Source organism: Dipodomys spectabilis, unplaced genomic scaffold (assembly GCF_019054845.1).
Source record: "Dipodomys spectabilis isolate Male_0828 unplaced genomic scaffold, ASM1905484v1 ptg000221l, whole genome shotgun sequence".
NCBI classification, from domain to species: Eukaryota; Metazoa; Chordata; class Mammalia; order Rodentia; family Heteromyidae; genus Dipodomys; species Dipodomys spectabilis.
Genome location: NW_024870898.1, coordinates 467,117 through 482,829, shown reverse-complemented (window position 1 = coordinate 482,829; position 15,713 = coordinate 467,117). Strand labels below are relative to the sequence as shown.

The 15,713-nt window shown below is 43.4% G+C and overlaps 1 protein-coding gene across 1 annotated transcript; it reads left to right on the top strand.

The window, feature by feature from the left end:
- The first annotated feature begins 1,459 nt into the window (after window positions 1-1,459).
- LOC122123132 (cancer/testis antigen 55-like) lies at window positions 1,460-7,404 on the top strand. The gene is made up of 5 exons (XM_042697539.1): window positions 1,460-1,541; window positions 4,011-4,192; window positions 5,211-5,355; window positions 5,741-5,853; window positions 7,210-7,404. The coding sequence occupies exons 1-5, from the start codon at window positions 1,460-1,462 to the stop codon at window positions 7,402-7,404; spliced, it is 717 nt and encodes a 238-aa protein (XP_042553473.1).
- Window positions 7,405-15,713: the final 8,309 nt, after the last annotated feature.

Below are 15,713 nucleotides of genomic sequence, written 5' to 3'. Positions count from 1 at the left end.
GCACAAGGGTAGCACTGTACAACTCGAACCACAGTTCCACTTCCATCTTTTTAGTGATTAATTGGAGATGAGTTTCCTAGACTTTCCTGACCAGGTTGGTTTAGAACCACTATCCACAGATTGCAGCCACATGAGTAGCTAGGATTAGAGGCACAAGACACTGGCATCTGGCCACAGCAAGCAACTCTTGCGTCAGGTTTCTTCACACATTGTCTTCCTGAAGAACCCCTCTTCCAAGCAGGAGAACCTTCAAGATTTTGCTCCTGTATTCTTCCTAAAGATGCCTATCTTGCCCACCCGATTTGAAATTGCAGTCAAACTCTTAGACACCTGTCATCCTGTTATATTTCTCAATATGTCCATTACCTTTCAGTATATTATGTATGTAACTGTAATATTTGTAACAAAGCCTTGAGAGAAAGGCTTTACTTCATATCCTCCCCTACCTGGTATGAAAAACTTACTATTATTGGGCCAAACTAACTGCCTATTTTATTCACTAATTTCAGAGCTGTTTTACTGGTTCACAGGACTCAACAAATATTTACTAAGCAAATGAATAAATGGGATCTGTGTAGCAATCAATATAATTAGTAAGCAATGGATAAGTTTTATCAATGGTCATTAAATAATTGTAAGATAAATTACTACTGGGTTCCATAAAGGAATCCTAGTACAAGACAGCTACTGGGCATCTATAAAATGTGACATCTTCATGGGACTGACATAAGATTCCTGCTGAACAGTAGTGACTATCCACTGAGTGGGTAGTCTTTATGCTAAACATCATGCTAGATTTATTTTCATTTGCACAGCATGGGGGAAGGTGTCTGCCATATCTTTTTTTATGTGTGTGTACTATCCTGGGGCTTGAACTCAGGACCTGTGTGCTGTTTCTGACCTTTTGCGCTCTACCACTTGAGCCACAGCTCCACTTTTGGCTTTTTGGAAGGTAATTGGAGGTTAAGAGTCTCCTGGGCTTTCCTGCTTAGACTGGCTTCAAACACTATCTTCAGATCTCAGCATCCTAAGTAGCTAGTATTACAGGCATGAACCACCAGCACCCATCTATACCATACCTTAAACTTTCTGACCCCAAATTATAACCCCGGGTACTTGTGGCCAGTGTGGTTTAGCGCCCAAGCCATTTTCCTGAGACTGGTGCCCTTGCATTAAATAGGAGGAGCCCTGACTTTCCTGCCGACCACCTCTTATTGGCCATAGGAGTCCACATGACTATTGATAGCATCTTTGTTGGCCAGATGAAGAAAAAGGCGGGCCTCTTAGGAGGTGGGGTTTAAAAGGCAGATGCTGTCTCCTGTGTGGTGCAGTGTCCCTGTCCATCACAGGGGCTGAGGCCAGACCTTAACTGAAGATTGTGACCTCAGGACCTTCAGACAGAGGAGGTGTCGTAGACACATTGGCTGTGAGGCACAGGAGTGCCAGTAGTAACAGAACTATGTTTAGGCTTTTGAGCCAAATTTTCACTTTCTTCCGAAGAAGGGCGGACACCAATGAAGAACAGCAGGAGACAGTGCAAGGTATCCCTCTGCAAGTCCCCCTGGTCCCCCGCATCCTAACGGTTCTCCTAATGCTCCTAACGGCTCTCTGCTCAGGCCTCTGCCCCTGGGCCTCAGGAGGGAAGAGTGTGAGGGGTGGGGCTAGGCCTTCTAGAATGTCCGGTGGCGGGGAGTGGGGGGTCCCGGAGACTTCCAGTGTTAGGGCATCCTATATCCATGCCCCAACGCCCTTTGTCGAGCCCAAATAGGAAGTGTTTGGGCTAATACACAGACGTTGTGTCACAAAATGCTTGGTGGGCTTCAACGTTTTCTGTTTCTGGGAGAAGCAAAACGCTCTAACTTGGGGCCGAATTTGTTCTTGTGTGTGATCGAAGCCAAGTGGGCCCATCACACATCTGCCATGCAGGGGAGAGCAGGAGGCAGGTTTAAGTGCTTCTCTGTATTTCCTGGAGCCCTGCCCCAGGTCTATCCTACAGTGGACCATCAAGGGAGATGGGGTAAGATCTGCTCTTGGCGGGGTTGGGGGGGGAGGGGCAACAGATTCAACATGAGGACGTTTGCTGGGTGACTGATGTCTCTGATCTGACTTATAGTAATACTAATTTGTGTCTAGTGCTTGTATGTTCCAGGCATGGGACTAAGGGCTCTAAGGCATGTGTGTCATTAATTCAGTCTAAGAAGAGCACTCCTAGCATTGCCATGTCAGGGTAATAAGGAACAGAGGCACACAGGGAGGCAGTGACCTAGCAGAATTGATACCCCACACCCACATCCAACACACCTGACTTAATTAATCTATCAGAGGGCATTCAGAGTCCTCAGGAGGGTGGTGGGAAGAGATTAATGCCTTGTGGTTAGCACTGTGCCCAGCAGGGACAGGGATCTGCCATGCTTCTTAGGAGGAAGAGTACAGACTCCCAGCGGAGGTGGTTGAGTCTTAGCAAAGCTCATCTGGGAATGCGATTCTTCCTGTTGAGCTGAACTCTCTCATGGCAGTGCCCTTCACTACCTGTTCTTTTCTCCACTGGGAATAGAGAGTCTGACAAATTTTCATGTGCTGAGTGGCTGTTGTCTCCTGTCCTTCCTCTTTCTCCTAAGATATGATGTGACTACTACATTTAACTTAATAATAATAATTAATCATAATCCTTACTGTTTTCAATTTCTCAAGTTCTGCTGCATTTTATTTTCATGATATAATATATAATAAAAGATTTCCTAGCCATGCTTCTAATCCTTTAATTGTTTTTTTATTTATTTTTATTGTGAAAATACTCTACAGAGGGGTTACAATTACATGGGCAAGATAGTGAGTACATTTCTTATCAAGTATTGTAGCCTTCTCCTTTGTTTACCCTTCCCATCCCTTCCCAGCCTCCCCCACCCCCCTCCCCTAATTATTGAATAGGCAATTGGGGCACTGTGGTTCAGAGCTTCATTTCTGCAGTCCTACTGTGTGGGGTAGGATCCCGGAATAGTACTTAGCACTTATGTTTATTCAGAAAAATCAAACTCCTTGGTGATTAGATTTAAAACCCTGATATATTGCAATACTATATCTGTTGAGATATAGCATATGATGCTTCTCAGTATGTTGGTATAAATGTAATAGCTGTATAATAACTGGCCTATAAAGGCAAAGTGTGTGTGCAGTCAGTAATAGGGCACTTGCCTAGGATCTGAAAAGCCCAGGCTCCATCCTTGGCAATGCAAAGAAACAAATAGCAGTCCTTTAAAGACTTACCATACATAGATATCATAATAAAACCATTTTATATTCTAGATTGTTCAAGACACTCACAGTTCCAAAGCAGTTGACGTTTATGTCACTTAGCATTTACAATTGAAATTAGGCAAACATTGGTGTTTTCCTTGATTACAGAAAAAAACAGGTTCAGCCAAGAGCCAGTGGATCACACCTTAGTCCTAGCTACTCAGAAAACTAAGATCTGAGGATTGCAGTTTGAAGCCAATCTGGGCAGGAAAGCCTTGAGACTCCAGTTAACCACAAAATGCTTGAAACGGAGCTGTGGGTTAAGAGCTAGCCTTGATCACAAAAGCTCAACAATAGTGCTCACTCCTAGATTTAAAGCCCCAGGATTGGCAAAAAGTAAAAATTTTAAAACAAGTTTAGAATTGTTAAGAATTGTGCTTGGGGTTGCAGAGATGAGTGAATTTACTAGATGTAACTGTAACCCAGGCAATCTAGCTCCCAACACTGTGCTCTTAACCACATTCCTCCATTGCTTGTGGTGTGAGGACCCTGAGCTGTACTAAGAAACGGTATGATCAGGATTTGAACTTGGGCACTCTGACTCTAGCACCCTGCATGCAACTGTACTATCTGTATCATGTGTATCTTAAATTGGAAGCACCCTCTTTCTAGAAATTGATAACAGCTACCATTGTCTTCCTTGGGTAGGATTTCTTTGTAATGAGTGTTTGCTTTTGAAACTGATTTCTGGAACCTGTTGTTTATTCATCCTATAGGTGAGAGCAAATTGAAAACTGTGCAAGGATTTGTGACAAGTTTCGGTAGCGATCATGGCTGGATTGATGAGTCCATTTACTTCAGTGCTGATGCGACTGGCAATGCGTCTCTAAAAGTTGGACAAAAAGTTACTGCGGTTGTGGAAGAAGATGAACTATCTTCCAGACTAAAGGCAATCAAAGTAAGATCACTATGAATTTGAGGGCAGTCCTCGTCTTACTGGCTTTCAGCATAGCTTTGTATTTCAATTCAATGTCTCTGTGTGACCCGTACAGTGGATATAGTGAAATTTGAAGTCCTACTCCTCTGAAGCTGTAGGTCTTTTTTTTCTAATATTGGTTGTGAGTTCTGTTTTTTGTTTCAGACGGGAGTCTCAATATGTTGTTCTAGCTGTCCTTAAACTCCAGAGCTGAAGCAATAAAATTTTACGTTTCACTAAATATTTGTATGCATCTCTGTCATAAGCAATCTGGCCTTTATTTTTATTTGCTCTTTCAGAACTGTCCCTCATTTGAGGTTATTTTCCCAACCTTATTTCGTGCTTCTTTCTGTAGACTCTGGATCTTGAATTTTATGATTTTCCCCCAATTCTTGTAAATTATATTTGTTTCTCCTGTTTCCCTGCCCCTGTTCCCATGCCATTTGCCAGGCAAATACTTTGTATCCATCCACAACCCAGCTCAAATCTGATTTCCTCCAGGTAATACCCTTGCATGCCCTCTAGCAGTCTGAAATTTTCTTCTGCCTCAGGATTCCTGAGACCAATTTTTGAACTTACTTTATACTCTGTAACTCTACTTGCTTAGAAAGATTTACTGTCCCTTTTCCTCCAAATAAGTTGAAAATTTTCTAGAGATGACAGCACTATTTTTTTCTCTGAATTTAATGCTATATGTGCAATTAAAATTTCTGGATGCCTTTTATCAATGCATGAAGCATGGGTATTGCTTTTTTCCTCTCTATTTTCTCTGATCTCTTTGTAATATAATGTGAAATATGTTCACTGGTATTGAGGATAACTTTAAAATATCTTGTGAGACAGGGTCACATTACATTGCACAAGCTGGTCTGAAACCTCTAGGTTCAACCTAGCCTATCTTCACCATATCCCAAAATCCTTCAACATTGATGCTTTAAGCATACAAATTAATTTTGACATTTTATATCGTATTTTCAGTAACAATTTCCATATCTTACAGGTGGATGCTATCTCTGAGAATTTTGAAGTCGTTATACAACCAGACCCCAAAATGAGAGTTTTAGCTGGCTGTGTTACCCGTGTAAAGAAAAATATTGTATACATTGATAAGAAACTTTACTTCTCTCTGGACATCTTTTCTACAGGTATGATTTATGTCATGCTAAATGATCATAGACAAATGGACAACTGACTCTGAGGTTGGTTTCATCTGAAAATATGTGTTATGAGAGGCAAAATACCTTCCTAGCAAGCATGAGGCCCTGAGTTCAAACCATAGGGCTTCCAAAAGAAAAGAAGTATGTGTTTCAGTGTGAAAAGTGTACTTTAAATAGAATGCAAGTTATTTTAGTGTGTAATAAATCATAGTAGCTTGTGAAAATTAACATAAACAAAGGTAACATCTCATTGACTCACTACATAGTACTTTAAAAACAGAAACAGAGAGAAACAAAAAGAGAGGAGAAAAGTATAAAGAAATGGCCTAACCATAGTTTTCTAGTCACTCATTTTTCTCCATGGCTCTTTCAGGTTTTGTGCCCTATAAGGGTGACTGGGTAGAAATTGAGTATTCTAAGAAGTCAAGGAACTCAAAGATCAAGGCACACTCAGTGAAGCCCATGAACTGTAAGCATGTGGAAAATGTAAGTTGTTTTCATGTCAAACTTATTTTAAATATATTCATATCTTCCCCTAGTGATGATGATCTTTGGTATCAGAAATCTACTGAATGTTCTGGAACATCTAAAAATATGGGTTGTGGATGGATATAAAGTATTCACCTGGCAAATGGCAATGGGAACAGGGACAGGGAAACAGGAGAAACAAATAGAATTTATGAGAATTGAGGGAAAATCATAAAATTCAAGATCCAGAGTCTACAGAAAGTAGCATGAAATAAGGTTGGGAAATATTAGGGGCAGATTACATGTTACTAACTTTAATAAATGAATCATTTGAGCAGCAGTAGAGCTTCTATGTGATTAGTTCACCATCCGATTCCTAAGCCTATAATCCTAGCTACTCAGAATGTAGAGATCTGAGGATTATAAATCAAAGCCAGCAGGGGGATGAAAAATTGTGAGATCCTTAGTTCAAATTAGCCTGCAAAAAGCTGGAAGTGGTGCTGTGGCTCAAAGTAGTAGAGTGCCAGTCTTGAGTGAAGAAGCTAAATGACAGTGCCCAGTCCTTAAGTTCAAAGCCCCAGTACTAGTGCATGCACACACACAGACATAAACATAGACACAGGCACACACAGATACACACAGAGACACCCATACAGACACACACACACACACACACACACACACACACACACACACACACACACACACACGAGAGAGAGAGAGGGGGGGGGGGAGGGATATGTTCTTTACCAGAGAGGGGTCAATTTTCTTTTTTTTCTTTTCTTTTCTTTTCTGTGTGGTGTATACGCTGGGGGGAGACTTGGGATTGTACTGAGGACCTGAGAATTGTCCCTGACTTTCCCTCTCAGGCTGGCTTCAAACCCCAGTCCTCAGATCTCAGACTCCTGAGTAGCTAAGTTACAGGCGTGAGCCGCTGGCGCCTACTCCGTTTTCATTATTGAAATAACAGGAATTCCAGAAGGAGATAATTTGGAAATAATATAGAATGCATATAATTAAGTTCTAAATTATTAGGGAAAATAATAGCCCTTTCCCACTGCATTCCTTTCAAGTTATTCCCTTCAATCTCTCAGCCTTAACTATGCAATTGTGGGTAATGTTTAGAGCAAGGTTTCTCATCAAAGATCTTGGGACCATCTCCAGAGACTCTGCTGGAATTGGTATAAAGTGGGACCTGGGCCACAGGTGTGTTGACAAAGAGCCAGTGTATTGCATTGCCAGTGTACCAGGCAGTCTGGGAATCCATGGCGGGGTGGAACAGTGTGCCAGTTAGAGCTGGGATGAGGATGTGTAGACCCCAGTATGATGGATTGTGCTTTGTTGTAAAAAGTTTTTCATCATTTCTCACCACAGATTTACATTACTTCAATAGAGGAAAGAAATGGGGTGATCGACTACAGCATCTTTTTCACCTTGGATTCTCTGAAGTGTCCGGCTGGATATGAACCTCAAGAATATGACCTGGTCAATGCTGTCATAGTGGAGAGTACCCAGGTGGGCTGTACATGGAGAGCAGTTTCCATCACCCCTGTGCAAAGTTCCTTGTAACAAAATATTTTCCCTGTTTATCTTTCCTTCTATGGGATTAAGAAGTTTGTTTTATTAGAAAAACTTAGCTTAGAAAGTTTAAACAATGTTCTAAATAGAACTCTTTAGGTTCATCTAATTAATGAGTGTGGTGTAATCTCTGCAGTTAGGAGACAGAGGCTAATTGATCTCGAGTTCAGAGCCAGCCAGGGCTACGGAGAAAGGCCATGTGTAAGAACAACAACAAAAAAATGGATATTTGAAAAACATCATATCTATTCAGTCGATATTTCATTAGAAATTAAACATATGAATTAAAAAAAATCTTTCACATGTTAGTGACCACAGTCAACTAATGAACACAGCCAGCCTGGTTTATGGAGCAAGAGCTTATCTGAAAAAACAAAGCAAAAAGATACCAGCAAATTCTCTAGAGAGTGAGGATGCACTTTATTGAAGTATATTACCGATTTAAAAAAAACATTGTAATGCTAAATCTTGATTGTAGGTAAAAACAAGCTTGACATTAAGGTAAATCTTGGTTTCCAGGCTCATAGTGAATTCTGTGCTGACAGTGCTAGCTTTGGCCTTTGATCATACACCTGCAGAGACAAAGCATCTAACTCCAAGCACAAGGGCCAGCATGTTAATGGGCATGATTTAAAGTGACAGTCTTCCTTTAGATTGGAGTCCGCCTTATGCTAGGTGTGCAGTATTTCCTTATCCACAGCATTTCCCATCTCCTAATGCCTCCTCTTTATGAAATTTAGTGTCTATCTCTGGCCCTTCTTTCCAGGCTATTCAGAATGTAAGTGCTGTCAACATAAGGGATGTTTTACCAGGGCTGTGTGTATCTTTTCTTCATTAACCTACCAGCAAGTACTTAGTACAGACCCTGGCTGGTATTAGGGGCAGATTACGCGTTACTAACTTTAATAAATGAATTGTTTGAGCAGCAGTAGAGCTTCTGTGTGGTTAGTTCATCATCTAATTTCCAGGAATCAAGTTGTTGAGCATCCCATGAAGACCTCAGTTGATTTTTTAAACAAAAATATAGCCATGCATGGTGTCCATAAGCCTCCGTGGGCACTTTATGGGAGAGATGCCAGTCCATCTGTAGATTTGTATCAGGGTAAACCCAGGGCCACTTGCAGGAAGGGGAAGTTGCTTGAGCCTGGGGAAGGATCTTACCAATGTCTTCCAAGAGGAGTCTATGAATCTCCTTGATCTCCCTTAAGAGATCATTCAAACAATGACCCTGCACTAGGGGAGAGGCTATTTCAGAGCTTTGAGCATCACTGGGATGTGGCTTGTGGCTCAGCACCAGTCCTGGGCTTCATAATGCCACTAAAAGTGCCTGGTCTCTACTAAAGAGACTTTGGCTCTGAGTTTGCTTTATAGGTTTACGGGAGTCCTCCAACCCTCTAGTGGTTTGTGCCCCACTTTATATTAAAGAAAGCCAGTAGGGAAGAATATCTTGCAGTTGGTACTTTCACATGCTGGTTCACTCTGCAACTTCCAATTTATGTGCCAGGAACTATTGTTGGCACAAGAATGGAGCCAAATGAAGAACATTTAGGGCCAATATAGAATATAACTTGCCTTCTCTTAAACCCTGTGGGCTTCCTAACTCAGGATAGAGTGGCTCCCAAGAGAGGAAAGCAAGTGGGAGCTGGGCTAGCTCCAGGTCTCAGTGAAAGTCATCCCTCCTAAACAATACCCCACCGTCTGGGAATCCCAGAGACTACCGCTGTACATTAAAAATGTATCAGTTGGGCTTGGAATGTGGCTTAGTGGCAGAGTGCTTGCCTAGCATGCATGAAGCCTTAGGTTCGATTCCTCAGTGCCACATAAACAGAAAAAGCCAGAAGTGGAGCTGTGGCTCAAGTGGTAGAGTGCTAGCCTTGAGCAAACAATCTCAGGGACAGTGCCCAGGCCCTGAGTTCAAGCACCAAGACTGGAAAAAAAAAATCAGTTACTAGGCTTATGCCTGTAATCCTAGCCACTCAGGAGGCTGAGATCTGAGGATCACAGTTCAAAGCCAGCCCAAACAGTTAAGTCTGTAAGACTCTTATTTCCAATTAACTACCAAAAGCTGTGGCTCATGCAGTAGAGTGCTACCCTTGAGCAAAAAATCTCAGGGAGGGCACCCAGGCCCTGAGTTCAAGCCCGAGGACTGGCACATACCCAAAATATGTCAGCCATGCACTTGACTCCTTTCATTTCATTCTTCAGGTTGGCTAGTATAGAAGAGATGTCTCTGAGAACAAGTTTGGGTCTGGTTAAGCCTTTTCAGGTGTGAGTCAGTCATACCTACTTTTTCCAGACAACTCCCCTGGACTGAAGGAAGCACTTCTGTCGCTGGTGTGCAACAGTGGTAAGGATGGGGACACGTTCTTCATTTTGTGAATAACATACCAGCACCCATTTGCTTTCTTTGGGGAAAGATTCAGCAGAACTAGACTTTGAACATTTTGCTGCCACAATAAGTTAGTTCCAATGCTCTTTGCCCTAATTTAGAAGGTAAAGTCCTTGGTCAATTCATCTGCATCAGTGCATCACACTAGCCTTCTTAAATTGATGTCTTTATCATGTTAAGACAGGAGCAGAAAGTATTTTGCTACATGGTTTCTATACTCATGAAAGAATTGGCATGATAATTCAAGGACTTGGTCCTCCAAGATTCCAGACATCCAGTGTTTTCTTTTTTTAATTGTGAAAATACCGTACAGAGGGGTTACAATTACATGGGCAAGGTAATGAGTACATTTCTTATCAAGCATTGTTGCCTCCTTGTCGGGTCTTCATCAGTCCCACAAAAGACAGACGGGGTCGAGGAAAGGTAAGTGCCCATTCCCCAGCCTCCCTTAGCCAGGGAGACAATCAGATGCAGTGGGGAGTCAAGTCAAGCAGGAAGAAACTCATTTATTAACAGAGAGCAGCCCTTTTTAAAGCAAAAAAGAGCAGGTGGCATGGCAGGGGAGGAAAAGGAACCAATCACTGTCAAGGTCACACCCTATCATGCACCTAAGCTTCCACGCGCTGGTTACACATTGAATGTAAAGCAAATTGGGCTCTGCCCACTCAACTCCCTCTCAGTGCCATCTTTGCTGCCCATGTGCTCCACACCTCCTTCTTTGTTTCCCCTTCTCATCCCTTCCCATCTCTCCCCATCCCCCGCCCAGCCCCTTCAGTGTTTTCTTTAGGTAGAATTTTGTTCTGGTTATGTCCTTCAAAAGTTCATATACTGATATATTATACATTATATATAATATATGAGAGATATGGCCTAGTTGCAGGTTTGGATCAGTACTACACTAATGAAGTGATCAATCCTGGTCTAAAGAAGTGACCTAGGTTTTACTAGGATTCCTACAAGAATGGGTTTCTATATAAAGTTGAACTTCTGGCCTAGGAAGGTGGCTTAGTGGTAGAGTGCCTGCCTAGCATGCATGAAGCCCTGGGTTTGATTCCTCAGTACCACATACACAGAAAATGCCAGAAGTAGCGCTGTGGCTTAAGTGGCAGAGTGTTATCCTTGAGCAAAAGAAGCTCAGGGACAGCACACAGGCCCTGAGTTCAAGTCCTAGGACTGGCAATATATTTTAAAAAAAGAAGTTGAAGTTACCCTTTCTTGGTCTCTCGCATCCTTTCTCTGTCTCGCACGTGGTTTTGCCTCTGACACTGTACACCATGAGCCCTCAGCAGAAGCTCTTGCAACTCCTATACTGTGAGTAAAACTACCTGGTCTCAACTATACACTCTACCCTATGAACAAGTTCGTTTATCTCTCTGAGATCCAGTTACCTCATCTTTACAAAGAGATATTCCGAAAATTTCTGTTTTAGGGACCTGATGACTATTACATTATTGATTCTGTGCAATGTGATTAAATCAGTACTTGACTTAATTTAGTAAAATCTACTTTTTCTTTTTTCCTGTAATTATCAGTATGACTTGAAACTTTTGATAATTTTTGCCAGTACTGGGGTTGGAACTCAAGAGTCTGTCACTTGCTCTGCTGGCCCTCTACCATGTGAGCCCCACCTCCAGAATAGGTGTTGAGATTTTTTTTAATCAGTCATGGGGCTTGAACTCAGGGCCTGGACACTGTCCCTGAGCTTTTCTGTTTCTAGTCCTCTAACTCTTAGAGCTGCAGCTCCACTTCTGGTTTTCTGGTGGTTAATTAGAGATGAGTCTCACAAACTTTCCTGCCCAGGCTGGCTTTCAACTGCAATCCTCAGGTCTCATCCTCCTTAATAGCTAGGATTAGAGGAAAGAGCCACCAGCACCCAGCATGTGTTGAAATTTTTAACCAAATTAAAAAAAATCTCTAGATATATTCTCATTAGCATATAGAAATTATACAATATAATGAGCTTTATTATCACATTTTCATACAAGCACATGACATATTTTGATCATATTCACCTATGTATACCCTCTCTTATTTCACTTCTTCCACCCTGCTGATCTCCTTCCTTTTCCTTCATAGTGCCCCTTGCTCTTTCATGTATTTTAATTTTCTAGATTCTTTGTATGAAAGAAATCATGCAGAATCCTGTGCTGGTAGTTCACCTCTGTAATCCTAGCTAATCAGGAGGCTGAGGGGTGAGGATCACAGTTCAGACACCACCTGGGCAAGAAAGACTGTGAGACTTTTATTTCCAATTAACCATAAAAAAGCTGGAAGTGGCTCAAGTGGTAGAGCATCAGCCTGAGTGGAAAAACCTAAGGGACAGTGCCAGGCCCTAAGTTCAAGCCCAGGACCAGCACAAAAAATTACCATACAGACTTGTTTTTTGTTTTTGTTTTTTGTTGGTCATGGGGATTGAACTCTGGGCTTGGGCACTGTCCTTGTGCTCTTCAGCTCAAAGCAAGCACCCTACCCCTTGAGCCACCACACCACTTCCGGTTTTCTATTGGTTTACTGGAGATAAGAGTCTCATAAACTTTCCTGCCTGGGCAGGCTTTGAACTGTGATCCTTAGATCTCAGCCTCCTGAGTAGCTAGGATTACAGGAGTGAGTTACCTGTGCCCAGCAAACTTGTTTTTTGTTTGTTTGTTTTTGAATCTAGCATATTTCACTTAACCTGGTGATGTTCCATCCATTTTTCTGAAAATGCCATAATTTTGTTTTACTTTGCAGCTAAATAATGTTACTGAGTTCAAGCCCCAGTACTGGCGCGCGCGCGCACACACACACACACACACACACACACACACACACACACACACACACAAATCTTCACTGGATGATCATGAAGGCCAGAGTGGATATTCACTACCCCAACCTTCTTTCTGTAGATTATTGAGATATGAATCCCTCCTAGCCAGCTCTCCTTTGTATGTTATTCCCCCAAAGAGTGACTGAAAGTATTTAGGTTCAGGGCTGGTGGGAATACTAGTACAAGGCAGCACAGAACCAACATTCCCTCAGTTGCACTTTCCTCCAAATAGGTTAGCTTGATGTGCTTCCAGGGTCAGGCTGACACCCGAAGATTGTGTCAGGGTCCCACGTATCCTAATGAACTGCACAGAGGGAGTAGGACCCCAAAGCATACTGGGTGGAGTGGAGCAGCAGGTCCTGTGCTTTCCACTGCCTGTGATGGTTTCCCAGTCCAACTTCCAGCATACAATCACACACACCTGCTGAGTCTCCCAACTCTCTTTAGCCTTGCTCCAGTGGTGTTCACCCAGGTCTACACCAGCACAAGGTAGAGACATTGGCTGGGACAGCATGGTGATAATTACTTTGAATTCCAGGGAAAGGAACAGTGTGGGGTTTATGATTCCTGAAGCAGCAAACTTGGGCTCAAACTTCTCAAGCTGCCTTCCTGTTATAGTACCCATGCTTTTACATTGAGGGATACAGGCGCTTGTAAGGAGCTCTAAAGTGCCCAAATCTACAGGTCAGACTGCCTTTTGGTTCTGCATCTGACTCTGCCAATTTTGTCACTTTGTCTCTCCCTCTTTTCCTTTCTGTTAGGCCCCTCTTCTGCCAAGCTGCCAGGCCACTGTGAACTCAGTGACCATGAGCTCTTTCTTGTCCTCTGATCCAATAATGTGCTCAATATTTTCAGTGTGTTCCCTCAGTCACCCACCATTCTGAGTAGTGATTCACTGGTCCTTTCAATCCCAAACTACGAAGAAGCTGCAAACTAACTTGCTACTAATCTGATACCTTAGATTCTCCTGAAGAACATTGATTTTTTTCCAGTCCTGGGGCTTGAACTCAGGACCTGTTTGCTGTCTCTGAGCTGTTGTGCTCAAGTCTAGTGCTCTACCACTTGAGACACAGCTGCACTTCCAGCTTTCTATGTACTTAAAGAGTCCCACTGACTTTCCTGCCCTGACTGGCTTCAAACCACTGTCCTCACATCTCAGCATCCTGAGTAGCTAGGATTACAGGCACAAGCCACTAGTGACCAGCTCCATCTGATCCACAGTTAATGAACATTTATTTGTTAGTATTTCTTGATATTTTCATGTCTTCCTTTGGGCTTTTTTCCCCTTTCAGTTCTGGAGATTGAATCCAGGGCCTCTTACCACTTGAACCATTTTTCCAAACTTTTGTTTATTTATTTGTCGGTTATGGGGCTTGAACTCTGGGCCTGGGAGCTGTCCCTGTGCTCATCAGCTCAGGGCTAGTGCTCTACCACTTGAGCCACAGCACCACTTCTGGTTTTCTAGTGGTTTATTGGAAATAAGAGTCTCAGGAACTTTCCTGCCCAGACTGGCTTTGAGCCGTGATCCTCAGATCTCAGCCTCCTGAGTAACTAGGATTACAGGCATGAGCCACCAGCACCTGGCCCAGATTTTTACTTTTGTATATATGCTGTATTGGAGTTTGAACTCATGGCTCCATACTTATTAGGCAGATGTCCTGCCACTTGAGCCACTTGAGCCACAACTCGAGCTGCCTCTCCCCACTGACTCTTTTTTGAGACAGGATCTCAGTCCCTTTGCCAAGCTTGCCCTCAACTTTTATGACCCTCCTCCTTCGACCTCCTGAGTAGCAGAGATTACGGGCATGAGCAACCATGCCCAGCTTCCTTTTGGGCTTGTTGATCTTCCTGCTAACATGTACCCGTTGGTAACTAGTGAATGGGGAAATTTCCCTTAGCATGTTGATGACAATGATTGTGACACATAGGGTGAATTGGGACTCAGTACCTGCCCAAGCTCCTCATGTCCCTTCTTTCCCTTCATGCACTCTCAGAAAAGTATCAGTATGTATGCCTGAATGTTCTGCCTCCAGTAAGACTTCTAGGTGTGAATTACAGCCCACTTGTTAGGGGCCTGGGTGGCTTATGATGCATGGGAAGCAGTGGTCACCTTCAGCTTCATTGACTCTTTCCTGTTGGTGAGAGCCATCACGCAGCCTTTGCTTACCTGATGGTGTTCCTCCTGAGAACTGGAAGGTGGTTGTGGTCACACCTGCTTTCTGGTCACTGAATCCCAGCTTCAGGGATGTGATTTTGAAGATAAATATCTTGACTGGCAACCCCTACCTTTTCCCCAGCCATCCCTTTCCTGTCCAGGTGCCTCCCCAGACTTCCCAGCCCCCCCCCTGCCATACTTGGTGCTTTCCTGCCCCCCAGCCTTGTGCTCTATTGCCATCCTCATTTCACTTCCCCTTTCAATGCCTGGCTCCTCTGGAGAGCTGGGGGTGGGGCTCTGCTAGGAAAGAGTTTGGGGCTATGGTCAGGGGAGGGAAGCCAACATGCAGATCTAGGACCTGGTGGGTGGTTTATCCACAAGAGTCCTCAGCCACCAGCCAGCAGGAAGGCAGTAGGGACTCGCCCACCTGCTGCTACAAAGGGGTCAATGGGCTACACAAAGTGACACACAGTCAGTTTCAATTCCCCTTACCCCCAGAGCCACTGAACTGGTCATGTCCACAACAGGCTCTAAAATGGAAGAAAAGAATCATGCCGCATGTCTTCTTACTGAAGGGGTAGGTATGGCCCACTGAGTCTCCCATCCCAAGGCCAAGCTCTGCTACTGCTGTTTTCCACAGGTAGGGATATGAGTCGGGGTTGGAGTGGCTCTTGAAGGAGCAGCAGGATCCCCGCGTGGCCCCCTCAGCCTTCTGAGGTGCCCCCCAGACCTTGGCCTGGAAAGTGCAGTCTCCACCCTCCCCACCTTTCCCTGGGCTACAGCATGGCACACACAGCAGAAACAGGAGGCCTCCAGTCAGCATTTGGTATACAGAACACAAGGAATTTCTTTACATATGAAGAACCAACAAGGTATTACTACAGCAAAACAAGACCCCATTCCTGACAAGACTGCTGGCAGTGCATTTCATCACACAGAAAACTAGA

Excerpts from the sequence above, each read along its gene's own strand:
- LOC122123132 (XM_042697539.1), top strand. The coding sequence starts at position 1,460 with ATGTTTAGGCTTTTGAGCCAAATTTTCACTTTCTTCCGAAGAAGGGCG. Across the intron at positions 1,542-4,010 it reads ACAGCAGGAGACAGTGCAAG|GTGAGAGCAAATTGAAAACT; the intron begins GTATCCCTCTGC and ends TTCATCCTATAG. Across the intron at positions 5,854-7,209 it reads ACTGTAAGCATGTGGAAAAT|ATTTACATTACTTCAATAGA; the intron begins GTAAGTTGTTTT and ends TTCTCACCACAG.